Source organism: Eptatretus burgeri, chromosome 11 (genome assembly GCF_056783735.1).
Source record: "Eptatretus burgeri isolate ZD-2024b chromosome 11, Ebu_testis_v1, whole genome shotgun sequence".
NCBI classification, from domain to species: domain Eukaryota; kingdom Metazoa; phylum Chordata; class Myxini; order Myxiniformes; family Myxinidae; genus Eptatretus; species Eptatretus burgeri.
The window spans coordinates 4,705,965-4,725,289 of NC_140971.1; the positions used below are offsets into that span (position 1 = coordinate 4,705,965).

Sequence of the window (19,325 nt, forward strand, 5' to 3'; positions counted from 1 at the left end):
CCCTGCAGGAAAACGAGCCGCTTTAAGCAGCTCGTTCCGTTTGCGATTGCCGAGCGGTTTTATATCGCCAAGCCCGGTCAGACCAGATGTACGTTTTATCGGCTATTAATCAGCCAGCTATTTATTCCGAACGCAATTATGGCAGTCAATGGCAGTGTTACGTCTGTGGAAATTTGCAGAGCACCATATAGGTCCTGAGTTCAGTTATGCCGATAAGTCCGTGTTCAGTTAGATTTCCCCACCGTTGTTTAATGGGTATTATCCGTGTGGACAGGGCGGTGATCTTTGAGTTAGCCGTTATTCTTTTGCTGTCGTTATTTTGGACCGACTCACGAACCACAACGCCAACCACCAACCGCCTTTCCACCACCACAACCACACCCGCATCTCAACAAATCACGCCATCCTCACCACTATACCCACAACCGCCAACATCGCCTCACCACCAATCACCAAACCACAATGCCAATCACCGGCCACCCCACCACAACAAACAACCACACCACAAACTTCGCCGCAGCGAATAACATATACGCCATGGAGAACAAGAAGCTCCAATAACACGCATGGGATTTTCGCTCCTGCTTTCCCGCGCTTCGGGATGGGGGAAGGGCAGATCGAACCAGGGGTCAAAGGTGATGTAGAGTGGGGGCCTGTTTTTGTGCGAAAAATGGGCCTGGCACCCCACCCCCTTGGGGCCGGGGCAGCGGATTCTTCTTCCCACGCGCGCCGCGAGGGGAGGGCGGGAGCATTGGAAATAAAAGGGCGCGCTGGACGTAGCGTGGAGAGAACCGAGTCGAGAAGCGAAGAGGAGCGGGTGGTTGTCGAGTTGGGTTCAGAGTCAGTCAGTTGGTGGAGATTTGGGCTCGTGTCGGAGTGTGGAGTTGTGGGTAGCCGCGCTGGAGCCTGGAGTCCAGAGTCCCCGCAGTCGGTGGGTCGCTGGAGAAGGACCATCGAGGGTCGCCCAAGGAAGTCACCACGAGGGTGAAGGTAACCTGCGGCGGCCTCTTGGAGTTCCTTCGGTCAACCAAGCTCCTTGGACATAAAGGCCTGCAGGTCCAGTCTGACCCCCTTGTCTTTGAGGGGGTCTTTTCCTTGCTTTTCTTTATGTGAAATTTGTGGCGCCGTGTCCCGTCAAGTAGAACCGTATAAGTGCTTGTACATGATTAATAATAGACGGTTGTAGTGCTTTGCCTTGCTCGTGTTTTGTCCCCATCCCGCATTCATTGCTTTTCTGTACGTGCATGTTGGTGTTTTGCACACCTGACTGCATACGTGTGTGTAATAAATGTGCTTGTTTAAATGTCACCCATTCGTTGTGTCCTTTTCCCCCAATTGAACTGCTATCTTGCCTTCGGAATAATAGCGGGCTTTTTGATAGCCGATAAAAGAATCGGGTCCAGCGAGGTCTCGTGATAATACCCCACTCGGTTATCCCAGAACGGAACGAACCGCGTAAGCGGTTAGTGTCCAAGCAGACCTCGCTGTAGTACGGTCTATCGGTAGGCTGCCCGCGCCGAATAATTAGGTATATCGACAATTCGGCGATTGACCCTGTCGCGCGCGGGTAAAATATTGACTAGGCTGTGGTGTGCGCTTGGAGCACACCCGTGACTGGTTTTCGGCGTTGTTCCGGAAAGTCGCGACTGAATTGTCCGTTCGGTGGGCGAGACGGCCGCCATTGGCTAAAGCGGCTGTCCACACGCCAGCGGGCGCGAATTTGTAACACTGTTGTCAAGGAGTGGGAAACAGATTCATTCCCCTCCAAACCAAATTAATGGGAATCGGATCAGGGGTGTGCGAAGCAACCCTCCGTTCCCCCAAAATACGAGCTTTTAAATTGTTCCGATACGAAAGATGGTGGTTCAAGGCGAACAGGGGCAGGAGGGTTTAGAAATAAATTTAGAAATGTTAGAATCCATGGCCCAAGATGAAATCCCCGTGCAGGACATTCCCATTGATGCGCAGGTTGAATTTCCCCCACAAACGAACCGAGAGCCCGAAATGGGCGCGGCGACGGCAGCCGCGGCTTTCGACCCCCCCCCCCCTCGCCCCTCCGTCAAAATCCCTCCCCGGCTCCCAGCGAAACCGCGACCGATAATTGCGGATCGGCCCTGCTAGAGCCATCGGTCATCGCACGGATGGTGGAAATGTTCAGACAAGCAATGAGTGGGGATATGCAACAAATGGGAAACGAAATAAAAGGAACAAACAGCAAGATGGATACGAATGTGCAACAAATGAAAAACGAAATATATGAAAATGCGTGCAGGATGGAAAATAAGATGGATGCGAACATTCAGGCATTCAGAAGCGATTTGCGAACACTCTGGGGTGAAACGCAGAGCGTGGGGCGATGCCTGCAGGCGGGCAGAATGGCAATTGCGAGGAGCGAAATGCGGGCAGTGGAGCTCAAAATGGCGGCGCCACGTGCTGGAGCGGGCGAGCTGAGGGGGAGTGTGGACTGTGTCGGCCCCGCAGTGGAGGACAAACTAATATGGGAGACGCGTTGGGCGAGACTCATGCAGGTGACAGAAAAGGTGACGGTGACACAGAGGGAAAAATTAAATGGGGTGACGGAGACGTGTACGAGACACGTAGAGACGAGGGAGATAATAAAAGAAGTAAAAGAATGAACAGAGACGCGGGAGATGGAAACGGTAGAGGAGAGACTACACAATAAAGACGGGGTGAAAGACGAACACACACACACACACACACACACACACACACACACACACACACACACACACACACACACACACACACACACACACACACACACACACACAGTTAGTGGAGGACGATGAAGGGGAGCTCGGGGAATGTGTCGTGACCCGGTGCAAGGGGAGGAGGGGAGGGAATATGCCCCCTTGAAGCGGATCTCGACCAGGTTGGTCCGGTCGAGCTTTACGAGGTAGAGGGGGCGAGTGCTGTGGACTGGTGCACACGGAGCTTGGGGAGTGTGAAGGCCCCGGAACCCTTGTGGCACAAATCCCCAGTGTGATTGTTCCGGTATGTGTGTTTACAAGTGTGGCGAAATGTGTGCTGAAAAGCACGCATAGCGTGGGTGAAAGGCGTTGTGTGAAAGGGACCGCGTGTGAAAGTAAAATGGTGTGTGTGGTTGTGAGTGTGCCGAAATGCGTGCTTCCCAGCACGCCGTGTGTGGATGAAACACCGTGTGGGGATGAAGCACCATGTGTGAGTGAAACCCCCTGTGCAAGTGGAAGGCCGTGTGTGAATGGAACCGCGTGTGTGAGGGAAATGGCATGCGTGAGAGAGACCGTGTGTGTGAGGTCGCTGTATGTGAGGGAAATGGCGGTCGGCATGCGGGAACATGCAACCGCATGTCCCGGTGTGAGTGTCATGGTGAGGTGTGTGAGCGTCGTGGCACGTGGAAGTTTGTGCGCGAGAGTGCGACGACGACGGTGCCTGACTGTGGACAAAGGCAGAGTAGCGGCTGTAGCTGTTTTGGGACCGTGCCGGGTTTGCACGGCAGCGCGTGAGCGGCCCGTGCTGTGCTACACACGAGGCCGCCACGTGCGCGCCTGCAGGAGTGAAGCCCGGTCCGGAAAGGCACGCGGTGGATTAGCCGATCCCGCGGACGGACAGAAGATAGGCTGGATATGGATTTGGACCGGACGGGTTCTCCACGCCAGCGTGTGTGAAGCTCCGACGGGCAGATCACATGTGTTTACGTGGGGAACCCGTCAAAACGTGAGGCTTGTTTTTTTTGATGCGCAGGGTGACGTCGTGGCTGCATGGTCGGAATCCGGCAGGAGGGGAAATCCCTGCCAGATGGTACCGTCCGAGAGAGGACGAGGTGCGCGGAATGCGAACAGCTGCCATAACGTCACGGGGAAAAAGCGCAGGTTGCGAGTTGCCTCGCTGGTGTGCTCATTAAAAAAAAAAGAAAAAAAAGCAAGCCTCACTTCGGGTGAACAGGATTCCCTGGGCAAGGGGTAGAAGACCCCCTTGTCCCGGGCACAGGACACCACTAGTTAGGGGGATGGGTTAGCGTAGTTAGACCGGCTCCATGGGGCAGGCATAAGTCCTCATGGAGCCTGTGGAATGGATTAGGTAGAGGGATCTTAGGTCAGATTTAGGATGAGAAATGGGAAATGGATTTTTGAGGATTTGAGGACACGGACAGACTGAGTGTGTGGAGGGGACGTAGCTTAGCTACGTAGTGTTAAATGGAATGTGCTACTAGTTTAAGGGATGACGAGGGAGCACGAGTTAGTTATGGGATTTAGTGAGAAGAACGGCAGTGATCAGCGATATGTGAGAAAAGAATGGAAAATGTACTTGATGAGTGAGTGAGGCCAGCGAGCCTGTGTGTATGGAGTAAATGTGGAATGCATGGCGCGATGAGTGATTGGGGGGAGGAGCGATTCCCACCCAAGGGATCCCGGCCCGGGGTCAGTATAATGCGAGTTAGTGGGTTCGTCAAATTGACAAAATGGAGGTCGTTTTGCTGTTGGTGGGAACGTAGGCTCGAAACCCGTTTGGAGGGGTGCAGGAGCCCTGTTGACGGTCTGGGAGCGTGGCTGCGAATGGTGAGTATCGCTTAGTGGGTACCCCGGGCACTGGGCTAGTCGGCCGCGGTAGGCCAAGGGCTCATGGGGGGTCGGGATAGTGTAGTGGGCATGGGTGGGCCCGCATGATGCGGGGCCCGGGGCGCCATTGGGAGCGTGGGCAGTGCATTGGGCACGGGCACCCAGGGAAGGGGCCCGGGGCGCCAGCCTGCCACGTGAGCATTTCAGGGGAGTAGCCATGAAGGGCACTCCCCAGTGTTTAGGGAGCTGGTAGGCTCAGAGGCAGTTGCAGGGCCCGGGGGTGCCATAGTTTGAGAATTCGCAGAGGGTAGTTCCTGCCAAGGGAGCCACGTGTCCCAGCCACGAAACCGTGCAAGGGCACGAGGGAAAATTTGAGGGCGAGGCCCGAAATTGTGAGGACACCAACACAGGCGATGGGAATCTTGGTTGTTAGAACCGATAGTTTAAGCGAGAGGCGCTTTTGGAAAGCCCTGGGGTAGTTAAAAGTTAAATGGTTAGGGTAGATAGGAAGTGTACCCCTCCGCACCATCCATCCCTTCGCTCGTTGTGGGCCGCTGGACCCACTTTGGGTTAATAGATCGCTGAGATCTGAGGAGGCCATTCTGAGGCTTAGATTGGGCCTCCACACAGTACGCTAGCTCTCCCTTATTCCCCTCCGGGAAGGGAACGTAGGGGTTGGGAGTAGGCTAGGAGACAGAATAGGTTAGTCGGACAGAGACAATAAAGGGGGTTTGGGAGACGAATTATAATGGGGGAAATAAAAATAAAATAAAACAAAAAAATAAGTTGGGGCTAAATTTGTTTTGCAAACTAAGGGGAGTGGGTATGGACAGAGACAGGCAAAGGCGATAGGTTGGGAGGGAGACAGTAGGGTAGGTCCGAGCCCGCCTTCCGAGTGGCCGGCACCACCGCACTCCCTCCACGAACCTCCAGTACAAGACAAGAGGCTGGCCAGCTTCATCTGCCGGCTGTTTTGCTACAAGGCCTGTGCCGGTCAGCTTCATCTGCCAGCTGTTTTTGCTACAAGGCCTGTGCCGGTCAGTTCATCTGCCGGCTGTTTTTGCTACAAGGCCTGTGCCGGTCAGCTCCACCACCGGCCCGTTTTGCTACAACGGCCTTGTCTTGCCATGCCATGCCTTGTCTGCATGCCTTTGCCTTGGCCCCATGCCTGCTAGCACTTGTTCTTGCATTTGCCCCAATTCATTACCATGTGCACCAGGATCATCGCGCGTGCTGCAGGGACTGCCCTGTAGGCAGCCGCATCACGGGACTGCAATGGCAACCCGTGCACCGTGCTTGTTTGCATCCATCCATCCATTCACCGTTCATTGCTTGTGTTTGCTTGCGTCAGTGCCCATTCAGTGTTCTGCAGGGACTGCCTTGCAGGCAGCCGCACACAGAGACTGCATTGGTGCAGCCCGTGCACCGTTTTGTGTTCACTGCGCTCATTTCACGGGGGAGGCCTAGGACTGCGTTTGAGCAGCCGGCCACATTCCCTGTCACCTGCATTGGATTTATGAGCCAGAGACTGCATTTGGGTAGCCTGGCTCCGTTTCACAAAATGGCCTGTGGGATGACATTGTTAGGTGCATTTCTTTTCCCACAGAGTCCATCGGTCCTGGGCCATGGTGTAGTGTAAAATTATAAGTAAAGTTAAGGGTAAAATTGTACATGAGTTGCGCCCCCTGCATGTTTGTCGTAGCGCCTTCAATTTTATTTAAGTCGTCTGCATGAGTGGGTTTGTTTAGTTAGTTACTCAGCCCATGATTCTTCCTCCCCCGCGCGCCGCGAGGGGAGGGTGGGAGAGTTGGAAATAAAAGGGCACGCTGGACGCAGCGTGGAGAGCTGCGTGGAGAGAACCGAGTCGAGAAGCGAAGAGAAGCGGGTGGTTGTCGAGTTGGGTTCGGAGTCAGTCAGTCTGTGGAGATCTGGGCTCGTGTCGGAGTGCGGAGTTGTGGGTAGCCGCGCTGGAGCCTGGAGTCCAGAGTCCCCGCAGTTGGTGGGTCACTGGAGAAGGACCATCGAGGGTCGCCCAAGGAAGTCACCACGAGGGTGAAGGTAACCTGCGGCAGCTTCTTGGAGTTCCTTCGGTCAACCAAGCTCCTTGGACATAAAGGCCTACGGGTCCAGTCTGACCCCCTTGTCTTTGAGGGGGTCTTTTCCTTGCTTTTCTTTGTGTGAAAGTTGTGGCGCCGTGTCCCGTCAAGTAGAACCGTATAAGTGTATGTACATGATTAATTATAATAGACGGTTGTAGTGCTTTGCCTTGCTCGTGTTTTGTCCCCGTCCCGCATTCATTGCTTTTGTATGGTTGCATAACTGCATGCATGTTTCATCTTTTCTGTTGCTTTTCTGTATACGTGCATGTTGGTGTTTTGCATACCTGACTGCATACGTGTGTGTAATAAATGTGCTTGTTTAAATGTCACCCATTCGTTGTGTCCTTTTCCCCCAATTGAACTGCTATCTTGCCTTCGGAATAATAGCGGGCTTTTTGATAGCCGATAAAAGAATCGGGTCCAGCGAGATCTCGCGATAATACCCCGCTCGGATATCCCAGAACAGAACGAACTGCTTAAGCGGTTCGTGTTCAAGCAGACCTCGCTGAGGTACGGTCTCTCGGTAGGCTGCCCGCACGAATAATTAGGTATATCGACAATTCGGCGATTGACCGTCGCGCGCGGGTAGAATATTGACTAGGCCGTGGTGTGCGCTTGGAGCACACCCGTGACTGGTTTTCGGCGTTGTTCCGGAAAGTCGCGACCGAATTGTCCGTTCGGTGGGTGAGACCACCGCCATTGGCTAAATCGGCTGTCCGCAAGCTGGCAGGCGCGAATTTGTAACAGCAGGAAAGGACGCAACGAGCACGTATTTTCACACGTATGCAATGAATGGGGGGATGGAACATGACACGAGCAAAAACCTACAGCCGTTATCTATTTATTACGTACATGCTCTTACAACAATTCTACTTACGGACAAGGCGCCACGGACTTTCATGCAAAAACCCCAGAAAAGAAAGATAGAACTGGGCTCGTAAGCCTTTAATGTTCCTCGGAGCTGGGATGACCGAAGGAGCTCCGCGAGGCCGTGTAGGTTACCTTTGTCACCCTTGAGGCGACTCGATGGTCTTTTTGTCGGCGACCCTTCGTATGTCTCTCTCTCTTCTTCTTCTTCTTCCTCTTCTTTCGGCTGCTCCCGTTAGGGGTCGCCACAGCGGATCATCCGTATGATCCGCATAGTGATTTGGCACATGTTTTACGCCGGATGCCCTTCCTGACGCAACCCTGGTCGCCTCTTACGACACAGGGATATGGTACACCTATTTTAACCAGGGTATACACCGGCCCAGTATACTGGTACTCATTTCGCCGACCTCGGAAGGATGACAGGCTGAATCAACCCCCTGGTGTATTAATTCAATCGCCCAACGGGGCTTGAACTCAGCACTTTTTGGATCCCAAGCCGCTGCCCTAACCACTGCGCCAACACCAGGCGACCCTCCGTATGTCTCTGTTGTCAAAGCGGCAGCTGTTGTAACGGCGGCTTGGCTGGTCCAGGGCCGAGCAGCGCGCCCGACTTTCCACGGCCGTCTCCCGACTCTCCGACGAGCTGCCCTCCAACCGACTCTCCGATGCGCCTTCCTCTCTCTTTCGTCTCCCGACTCTGGACTCCATACCCGAACTCCACCAACTCTCCACTCGACTCTCTCACCAACTCGACTCCACTCTCCCACCAACTCGACTCGACCAACTCTCCACTCTACTCTCCCACCAACTCGACTCTGGCCAGTGAACGCGGCTTTTTATCGCCCTGGGGCGTTCGCCCCTCCCCCTTTTCTCGGCGCGCGGGGGAAAAATCCTAGGAGTGATCGGGTTCTTTTTCTTCGGAGCATACTTTTTGTAACCGTCACTTTTGTTTACCCGTTCTGAGGGACCCGCCCCAACCGTGACTTCTGTTTACCTGTTCCAGAATATTGGGGTGGGAGTTGTTGAGTTGTTCTTTTTGTTTGTAGAGATGCCGTGGTTGTAAACTTTGTGGTGTTGTGGTGGAGGTGGCGTGGTTGTGGAGTTTGTTGGCATTTTGGTGGAGTGGCGTGGTTGTAGAGATGTTGTTGAGGAGATGTTGGCGGTTGTGGAGAAGGTGGTGAGGAGATGATTGTTTAAAATAAAGATAGAAAAGAATAACACTACCTCAAAGGTTCACAGCCCGGCACACGAATAAATCCCGTTATACATCGGTGGGGAAATCTAACCTGGACACACACTCGACATAACTGATCTTCGGGGAACCTGAATGGTGATCTGTGAATTTCCACAACCGTAACAAAATATATATTTATATTTTGTATATATATATATATATACATTTATATTTTGTATATATTTATACAAATTATATATTTTCTGCTGTTCTGTCACAAAGACAGGTTCAGTACTGCCAAAGCAGTTTCTTAGGAAGGGTTAATATTGGGTGGTTTGCCATTGCCTTCCCAGGTTCCACAGTAATGTCTGTGTATAAGTGGGGTTATAACAAATAAATAGCATGATGAGTCATTCTGAGTGTTGGAGAAGTAATAACAGTGACATCGACATTCATAAAAATTAGAAAGTATGTGAAAGAAGTACAAACCGAGAGGTCGTCATGGAGTAATAAGAGTGGACGAGTAAAGTTTGGCCCCATGTGGTTGAGGACTGCAGCTTGCAGGACTGGTCGTTTCAGTTTTGGTTCAGGTATTGAACTCAAGACTCCATACACAGGGTTAAAAATCATCAGGTGAGATTTACCTGTCTCCTGGGGGAGAGCCGGGACAGACAGGTAAAAGGTTGAGAATAGGATTGCAGGAGATGCAGGAAGTGGATAACGAGACCAAGAACAGATGCCAGCAACTCCAGATTGCACACGTTCTTCTACTCTATCGCACGAGCGCAAGAGAGTGAAGTGAAGTGAAGTGAGCGAGAGTGAAGTGAACTCAAGTGAAGTGGAGTGCAGTCGAGTGGAGTGCAGTCGAGTGGAGTGCAGTCGAGTGGAGTGCAGTCGAGTGGAGTGAAGTCGAGTGGAGTGAAGTCGAGTGGAGTGAAGTCGAGTGGAGTGAAGTCGAGTGGAGTGAAGTCGAGTGGAGTGAAGTCGAGTGGAGTGAAGTCGAGTGGAGTGAAGTCGAGTGGAGTGAAGTCGAGTGGAGTGAAGTCGAGTGGAGTGAAGTCGAGTGGAGTGAAGTCGAGTGGAGTGAAGTCGAGTGGAGTGAAGTCGAGTGAACGAGAGAGTGAAGTGAAGTGAAGAGAGTGAAGTAAAGTGAAGTGAAGAGAGTGACGTAAAGTGAAGTGAAGTGAAGTGAGCGAGAGTGAAGTGAAGTGAAGTGAGCGAGAGTGAAGTAAAGTGAAGTGACCGAGAGCGAGAGTGAAGTGACCGAGAGCGAGAGCGAGTGAAGTGAAGTGAGCGAGAGCGAGTGAAGTGAAGTGAGCGAGAGCGCGTGAAGTGAAGTGTGCGAGAGTGATGTAAAGTGAAGTGTGCGAGAGTGATGTAAAGTGAAGTGAAGTGTGCGAGAGTGATGTAAAGTGAAGTGAAGTGTGCGAGAGTGAAGTGAAGTGAAGTGAAGTGAGCGAGAGTGAAGTGAAGTGAAGTGAAGTGAGCGAGAGTGAAGTGAAGTGAAGTGAAGTGAGCGAGAGTGAAGTGAAGTGAAGTGAAGTGAGCGAGAGTGAAGTGAAGTGAAGTGAAGTGAGCGAGAGTGAAGTGAAGTGAAGTGAGCGAGAGTGAAGTGAAGTGAAGTGAAGTGAGCGAGAGTGAAGTGAAGTGAAGAGAGTGAAGTGAAGTGAAGTGAAGTGAAGTGAGCGAGAGCGAGAGTGAAGTGAAGTGAGCGAGAGCGAGTGAAGTGAAGTGAGCGAGAGCGAGTGAAGTGAAGTGAGCGAGAGCGAGTGAAGTGAGCGAGAGCGAGTGAAGTGAAGTGAGCGAGAGCGAGTGAAGTGAAGTGGCGGGCGAAGTGAAGTGAAGTGAGCGAGAGCGAGTGAAGTGAAGTGAGCGAGAGCGAGTGAAGTGAAGTGAGCGAGAGCGAGTGAAGTGAAGTGAGCGAGAGCGAGTGAAGTGAAGTGAGCGAGAGCGAGTGAAGTGAAGTGAGCGAGAGCGAGTGAAGTGAAGTGAGCGAGAGCGAGTGAAGTGAAGTGAGCGAGAGCGAGTGAAGTGAAGTGAGCGAGAGCGAGTGAAGTGAAGTGAGCGAGTGAAGTGAAGTGAGCGAGAGCGAGTGAAGTGAAGTGAGCGAGAGCGAGTGAATTGAAGTGAGCGAGAGCGAGTGAATTGAAGTGAAGTGAGCGAGAGCGAGTGAAGTGAAGAGAGTGAAGTGAAGTGGGCGAGAGTGAAGTGAAGTGAAGTTAAGTGAGCGAGAGTGAAGTGAGCGAGAGTGAAGTGGGCGAGAGTGAAGTGAAGTGAAGTGGGCGAGAGTGAAGTGAAGTGAGCGAGAGTGAAGTGAAGTGAGCGAGAGTGAAGTGAAGTGAAGTGAGAGAGAGTGAAGTGAGCGAGAGTGAAGTGGGCGAGAGTGAAGTGAAGTGAAGTGAAGTGAAGTGAGCGAGAGTGAAGTGAAGTGAGCGAGAGTGAAGTGAAGTGAGCGAGAGTGAAGTGAAGTGAAGTGAAGTGAGCGAGAGTGAAGTGAAGTGAAGTGAAGTGGAGTGAAGTGGGTGAGAGTGAAGTGAAGTGAAGTGAAGTGGAGTGAAGTGGGCGAGAGTGAAGTGAAGTGAAGTGAGCGAGAGTGAAGTGAGCGAGAGTGAAGTGAAGTGAAGTGAAGTGAAGTGAGCAAGAGTGAAGTGAAGTGGGTGAGAGTGAAGTGAAGTGAAGTGAACGAGAGAGTGAATTGAAGTAAAGTGAAGTGAAGTGAAGTGAGCGAGAGTGAAATGAACGAGAGAGTGAGAGTAAAGTGAAGTGAAGAGAGCAAAAGAGTGAAGTCAAGTGAAAGCAGGTGGTGCACCACCATCTTGTGTCATTTCCCATCTTTACCCACAATCATTTGGCCCTCATTAACCATGCCGAGCCCAACTCTCTTACTTCCTTTCTTCCCCTCCTCTCATGTCTATTCAATTTGTGTCCGACTATTAGCCCACTGTCACTTCCGACCACCACCCTCCAGCAGAGTGAAGACAGAGAGAGCAAGAGGGTGAAGGGAAGAAGAGAAGAGAAGACAAGAGAACATGAAGTGAAGAAGAGAAGAGAAGACAAGAGAGGGTGAAGTGAAGAAGAGAAGAGAAGACAAGAGCACATGAAGTGAAGAAGAGAAGAGAAGACAAGAGAGGGTGAAGTGAAGAAGAGAAGACAAGAGAGGGTGAAGCGAAGAAGAGAAGAAAAGACAAGAGAGGGTGAAGTAAAGAAGAGAAGAGAAGACAAGAGAACATGAAGTGAAGAAGAGAAGACAAGAGAGGGTGAAGTGAAGAAGAGAAGAAAAGACAAGAGAGGGTGAAGTGAAGAAGAGAGGAGAAGACAAGAGAGGGTGAAGTAAAGAAGAGAAGAGAAGACAAGAGAACATGGAGGGAGGGAGAGAGAGGGGGAGGGAGGGAGAGAGAGGGGGAGAGAGGGGGAGAGAGGGAGAGAGAGGGGGAGAGAGGGGGAGAGAGAGGGAGAGAGAGGGAGAGAGAGGGAGAGAGAGGGAGAGAGAGGGAGAGAGAGGGAGAGAGAGGGAGAGAGAGGGAGAGAGAGGAAGAGAGAGGGAGAGAGAGGGAGAGAGAGGGAGAGAGAGGGAGCATGAAGTGAAGACAAGACAAGAGAGAGAATCAGAAAGAAAAAGCAGTTGGGTTTAAGGGATGTAAGGGAAAGGGCTGATTTTGGGGAGGGTAAGGGGGGGATACAATGTCGAAGCTCATTGAAGAGCAAGAAAAATAAATCCATTTTGCACATTGTATGAACTTGTCCCTGCACCATGTTCTCATCAAAACCTCCTGCCCTGGAACTAGATATGCTAATCTTGTCCCCCACATCATACTTGAGGAGTTAACGATGTTGTGGATTCTTCTCACATCTTCTCTCTTGTCCAATTTTCCCTTCCACTAAAAGATTAGCTGAGATATTTCATATATTTGTTTCAAGATTTTCCCCCCTCATTCTACTTTGGCAGAAATTCCAGAAATTGTTTCCTTCACATTAAAAAACAAAAAGAAAGAAAGTCTCATCACCGTGAAGGAACTCGTGCAGACATAACATGCAGGACGACAACATCAGGAAACACTAATAGTGCACTTTTACAGAAATTGCAAGAAAGTGAGTGAACAATGGACAAGTAAACACAGTGGATGAGTTTTCAACATGGGTATCGAGAAGCAAGCGGGCTCAGGTGGGAACACATACATCGGCAAACAAGTCTTTCTTGTCTTGCATAGAAACACGACATAAGTCTCCCTTCTTCAAACAGGACAAAACAAACATCACAGTGACTCTAAGATATCACAACAACTTGTACAATCGAATTATTCGTCAATCAGCTCAAGGATTTTTGGGTTTGGCCTTCCTACCTACAAGCGTCGGTTTATACCAATGTTCCGAAGTCCAGATCCTACATCCCCACTCCACCTGATGTTGCAGCAAGAGAGATGCGAGCGGAGGGTGTGGGAAGTGTGCGGAACCCCGCTGCACGAAAAGTCCACCGAGCTTCCACCCGCCCACCGTTAGGTCCTTGTCTTTTGCATCACCCGTGACACTTCCTCTCTTCGCGTCCAAATTTGGCGCCCAGAGACGCCAGAGAATCGCTCCGGAGCGGCTCTCTAGGCCCAAGAGCTTGGGGGGAGGGGAAACCAAACCACATGGTTGTGGCATCAATTTGAACAGCAACAAACATTAGGTTTTCACATCTGTTACTAAAAGGACAAGCGTGTGTGTGTGTGTGTGTGTGGTTTCCATCACACTTACGATAATACAAACGTACCGTTGGAAAGCTAATAATTAATCGATTTACTTAGCTGGAAAGCTTGTAATCAATTTACTTGGAACGAAAATTTGTATCTGTCTTAACATCAAGATACCTGTTGTAAAAACCCGTCTTTCCAGGATTGAAGAAGAGAATCAGGATTAGATTTACACAGTGTTTCCTATAGTAACATTTTTATGATTCCACGACAACAGGAACCCTTCAAAATAATGCATGATGGACACAGAAAGCACAAACAAAATTATCCAAAGTAATATTTGTCGATACAATATTTAAAAAAAAGATAATAGTAAACGGAAGGAGAACACAAACAACAACAACAACAACAACAACAACAACAACAACAGCCACAGCCATCACAACAATGACTTACTGTAAAATATTCATCTTTTCATGTTTCACTTCAGTTTACATCATCATTGAGACACAGATAGACATATAATATGGTTGTGAAGTACAACTTGCTGTCTTTTGATTAAACTCGTCAGCGTAGGGAGGGCGTATGCACAGCTATTATTTGTGAAACGGTGCAAGAACAAGGAGCCGCTATAATGCACACCATCATGGGATCATCACAGGCAAACACCCAAAAAGTTTTTAAAGAACAGGTCACTCTTTGACGTCGCGACATCACCAGATAAGCCTCCGCCCACATTACTACATCATCATACAGACTTGTACCATGTTTGACTTAAATCCCTGAATGCAGAATCAAAATATTAAACAATTCTGGCTGCCAAACCATGCGTCCAATCAAGTTGAAATTCAAAACATATATTCCCCCTGACTACGAGATCATAATTTTCATGTTTCACGTCGATTGATGAAGTGGTTCAAGAGAAAGATTAAAAAAAAATATATATATATATATATATTTTTTCATTCAATCCAATATGGCTGCCAGACCATGTTACCAATTAATTCTTCATGAACACCCTGGTATCCCGAAGGCTTGGGGAACACGTAGATGAAGTTTCCCCTCGATCTGGAGAAGGTTTTCAAAGGTATATTCTTCAAAAAAAATAAAAATTATAGCTGCCAAACCATGTGACATATGATGTCATAGGTGGAGAACATTTTGTGCCTCGGATAGGAGATCATACCTGTAAAGTTTCACCTCGATCTGTTGAGCCATTTCGGAGAAGAAGATTTTTGAAGGTCATGTTAAAAAAATATATGGAGTTATCAAACCACGTGACCGATGACGTCATCCCCCCCGCCCCAATACAATTTATCCCGAGATGACCTCAAAAAATTTTCATACCGATCGAATAAAGCGTTCGACGTATGCAATGTCATCATGAAGCCACCTATGACGTCATCAAAAACAAAAACAAAAAAAATCACTCATTTCCCATGGGGAGTACTTGACATGTGCTAGGGTTAAATTTTTTCATGGGGCAGTTTCGGAGAAAGAGAGGTCCAAAGTTTTTCCTTTTTTCCAACAGGGCTGCAACACCACGTGACCTACGATGTCAAAATTATCATTAAAACACTGCACTTTTACAGAAATTGCAAGAAAGTGAGTGAACAATGGACAAAGAGAGACAGAGAGAGACAGAAATAGAGACAGAAACAGAAACAGAGACAGAGACAGAGAGAGACAGAGAGGTGGAAATTGTGTCAATCGGATAAAGGGTTGAAGAGAAATTGGAGAAAATCAGCACGGACACCATTTGGTCATCATCTCGAAAAAGTTCCCCAGGGGTGAGGAACATAGTAACCAAAAAGAATTGAAATCAGATAAGCGGTTTTCCATTTATTACAAAAAACATTTTTTTCAAGATGGCCGCTCCAGTCGGCCATCTTGGATCTGGCCACGCCCAAAATCAATAGGGTTCTTCCTTTTCAGGTGGTACGCACATGTGTGACCCAAATTTCAAATCGATATGGCGAACAGTTTATGAGTTATCGCACTCACAGCTATAAATGTTGACGCCCGGACGGACGGACGGACAGCCGGACGACCTGGGTGACAACAATATCCCCCTTCCGCCACGCGGCGGGGGATAAAAAACAACTAGACCAGCTAAAAACTAAAAAAAAAACTAAACAATCAAAATCGAATTAGTTCATCTTTGCATCATTATAATACTTATACCAAGTTTGACTTGGATCCCTTCAGCCATTTTCAAGTTATCGCAGTAAGGAAAACCTATCACTGGTTGATGCGCACATGGATGGACTGACAACCCAAAACCATCATGCCTCCGGCGACTTCGTCGGCGGACGCATTAAAAATTAAACACTATTGCTCCTCAACATTAAAATGATCCATCCAAGGTAAAATACTTTTTTTTTTTTTTACAGTTGAGGAGTTATTGTATAATTTAAATTCACAAAGTAAACCAGAACGACATCGGTAGAGCACACACCTCTGCTGCCAGCACACATAGACAAACAGATATCCTGCACACAAACAGACAAACAAACAAACAAACAAGGGTGAAGACAACCTCCTTCCACCTTCGGTGGTGGAGGTAATAACTAAAAAACAGAAAACATAGGATCGATTGTCTTGAAGAAGCTCACCTGGATCAGGAGCAACAGTCACTGAAAGTCCCTGCAGATCCCCCCAGACCCTGATTTTTATATTTAATGCCATGAACAAGCTTTGGTACATCACGGGTGATGAAGATTGTGGTCAAAATTCATCGAAATCCTGTGCAGTTTCAGAGAAGAAAGCAAATACCTATTTGGGGGGGGGGGTCAAAACTCTTCCCCCCCCGCCCCCCCCCCCCGCAGACCTCTTTAATGAGGGCAGATTTTGATTCGGTCAATACACTTTAGTACATCATGGGTGAAGAAGGATGTAGTCAAGTTTCATCGTAATTGTGTGTGTAGATTCGGAGAAGAGAGCAAACACCTATTGTTTTTTTGGGAAGGGGGGGGGGGAGGTCAAACCTCCTGGCTCCCACCCCCCTCACAGACCCCTTAATGAGGGCAGATTTTGATGGGGTCAATACACATTCATTAGGCATCAGATATGAAGCTTGTGGCCAAATTTCATCAAAATTGTGTTTGGTTCAAGCGATAATGACTGAAGTGTTTACTTTCTGACTGACTGACTGCTTGTTCGCATAAGCTCACCGCACTGAAGTCCAGGTCAGCTAAAAATGATGATCTAAACTTGTTAATGAACTCATGGGAAGCCACGGAGAAGATAAAATACAGTATATCCAGATATGGGTAGAGCACAAAGTGTGATACATCACAAAGGCTTCACATTTGACATGCTCAAACAGCAATTGAGAAAGCCTGTCATTTTATGAGGGAAAAGCAATGCAAGACAACCTTGCCACTCGCTGTGACCATCACAAGCATCTTGTGTGTGTTGAATGAGTCACGAGATGGCACCAAACCGGACCGCCCACTCTCGCCCATCGCTCTCTGTCTCTCTTCCTCCAACACCGCCCGATCTCTCCTGCTGGTCCAGGCTGTGGATGTGATGATAATCCAGGCATGCATGATCCAGGTAGAGGCAAGCTGAGCTTGCGAGGTTAAACGGCGCCAGAGAAGAGCGAAGAGTCCATCTGAAATGAGCAGACAAAGTGTGAGGACGTCACACAGAAGCTTAGACGCATCAACATCGTATCATCACGAAATATTAACTTAGAGCTGTTTACACACCCTAAGGGTCGGTCTAAAATGCGAATTTTGTAAGTCGAGGGCAGAGCTTGGATTGCACATGTGAGTTAGCCAGAAATTTGGCCCTGACCCACACCCTCTTGCTGATGAGGGGTGGAACTTGCAAACAAGCAAGCAAACTCGGTTATATGCTGTACGATATATTAATCATTTGGATATTTACACAGCCTTCAATTGAAGCATCGATTGAATTCGTCGTTTCTCAGGCACAAACACGACTTGTGAACACACCTGGGTGTGCAAATTTGTTCATAGTTTTGGAGCTAATGCCCACACAGAACGCAAGTAGTGTAATCTGGTGTCAAGGAATCCTCAACAACATCATATCAGTCGCGATCCGCAGTTTAGCCTGGAATTTATCATTTGTTCAGTGTCCTGGAGCTACCTCGCCAATTCTTCGGTGAAGGACACCGTGGAATGTTTTTTTCTTTTTTTAATCCACCAACTAATAATAGCAGACAGGACACCCGGCTTAACGTCCATCGGAGGGATTGTTGCGATGCAATGTCCTGCCTGTGAAGCACCATTTGGACAGTCTATAGTCTGGCCGAGAATCGAACCCAAACCGGACAGCTCAAAAGGTAAGTTTTCCAACTCTGCACCGTCCTTTCAGATCAACAAAACATGACACGAAACACAAAGGACAGCACAGCATCAAACGTCTCCTTCAGGTCACATCTCACCATTATCTAAGCACAAGTGTTCAAACTGAACATCGAGCTCCAAATCATTTTTTCTTTTACAACAAGTAGTGTCCAAATACAGCGGACAGCTGTCCAAGTGACATCTGGATGCCCTGCTGGCTAGCACCGCAATGCAGATGGGAAGATAAACATTTTCAGCTCTTCCATATATGTTTTTTTTTTTTAAAGAAAAAAATTTAAGTACACCTTACCCCACACAGTCTTGAGAAACAAGGACATGGGCGGGGTCTGTGACCGGAAAATTTGATTGGTCGTGATGACATAAAATGCCTAATATTTTGTCCAGGTCCTGCTAAACGGAAGGGTTTTGAAAGTGCCAAGATGTGATTTGTGTTGTGCAATGTTCAAGTGTACAACTCAATTGAAATAAAATACAAATTTTAAAGGTCGTAGAAAAAAACTTTTTTGTAAGTTTACCGCCGTCGATGCACCTTCCTTTATACCACCTAACTTTAGTTCTTCATGCTTGTTGTTTGTGTCCTTTATGACATCCTTAAAAATAGTAAGTTTCCTGTATGGCATATGATTTTCAATTTCGTTTGACTGCCAAACAGGCAGACAAAGTAACAACATTATCTCGATCATCTGCGCATGTGCGATCGTTACCAATTCAGAGCCAAACTACTGCTGAGCTACAGGATTGTTTTCCGATTTGTGTTCAAAATACAACATTCAAGTGAAATAAGTTGTTCCTTGTTCATAAACTGACATCTGTGGATGGAAAAACTGGCAAACAAAGTGAACCAATTCCTGAAGCCCACGTTAGGTAATGAAAATAAAAGATGTGATGTCAATGACAGCTGATGTCATACAAGACACATCGAACAATATCGTGTGTGTGAAAAAAGGAGTGCAGATCAAAGAAATAAAAACAAAGGGGAGGTGGGGGTGGGTTAGAATGAATGAGGAGCAGAGGACTTGCATTGGAAAAAATAATGGAAACTCACCTTGACTAACTAAAATCCAGACCAGCATGATGGGGGGAGGAGAAGAGCAAAAGTACCCGTGAGATGGTGAGCAAAGGGAACGGCGGATCAACGGGAGGAGGTTCAAGTCAAACAAACGAGGCGTGCCACTCACCAGCTTTTTTACCAAACTCTCCCTCCAATTCGGCATCAGTCGCGCTGAGAGGCAGGTCAACCGTCGTCATAGTAACAACTTCGGCCAAGGCCTCTTCTCTCAGCCACACCACACGTCCTGGTGGAATAGGCTCCAGTTAACAAACCTGGCTGACCGACATCGAGGAAACATTCCCACCCCCCGGCCTCGAGACGGAGGTTTGTTCTGACTTACGCACCGGGCTGCTGAACGAGGAAGAGAGAGTCGTCGGTGGTTTGCAAGAGCAGGCGATAGGCAGCCATGTTGTCTTTCTTGAGATAAGCATTTATAAACATCTGTTAGAACAACAAAAAGTAATGAGGTGCAGCAGGTGAGGCAAGCAGGTCAAACAGGCAGAAAAAGCCAGGCCGATACATTATAAACACATTTAAATACTAGAACGGGCACTCAGTAGAGCGC

The 19,325-nt window shown here is 48.7% G+C and overlaps 1 protein-coding gene across 1 annotated transcript in view; it reads right to left on the reverse strand.

The window, feature by feature from the left end:
• Positions 1-19,325, reverse strand: part of EMC1 (ER membrane protein complex subunit 1) — a 49,793-nt gene that overhangs the window by 14,416 nt on the left and 16,052 nt on the right. Inside the window, exons 10-14 of the mRNA XM_085844958.1 lie at positions 19,105-19,201; positions 18,888-19,004; positions 16,750-16,988; positions 13,101-13,304; positions 9,192-9,353 (exon numbers count right to left, since the gene is read on the reverse strand). Coding sequence (XP_085701084.1) covers positions 9,192-9,353; positions 13,101-13,304; positions 16,750-16,988; positions 18,888-19,004; positions 19,105-19,201 — 819 coding nt within the window. The remainder of the gene's footprint in view (positions 1-9,191; positions 9,354-13,100; positions 13,305-16,749; positions 16,989-18,887; positions 19,005-19,104; positions 19,202-19,325) is intronic.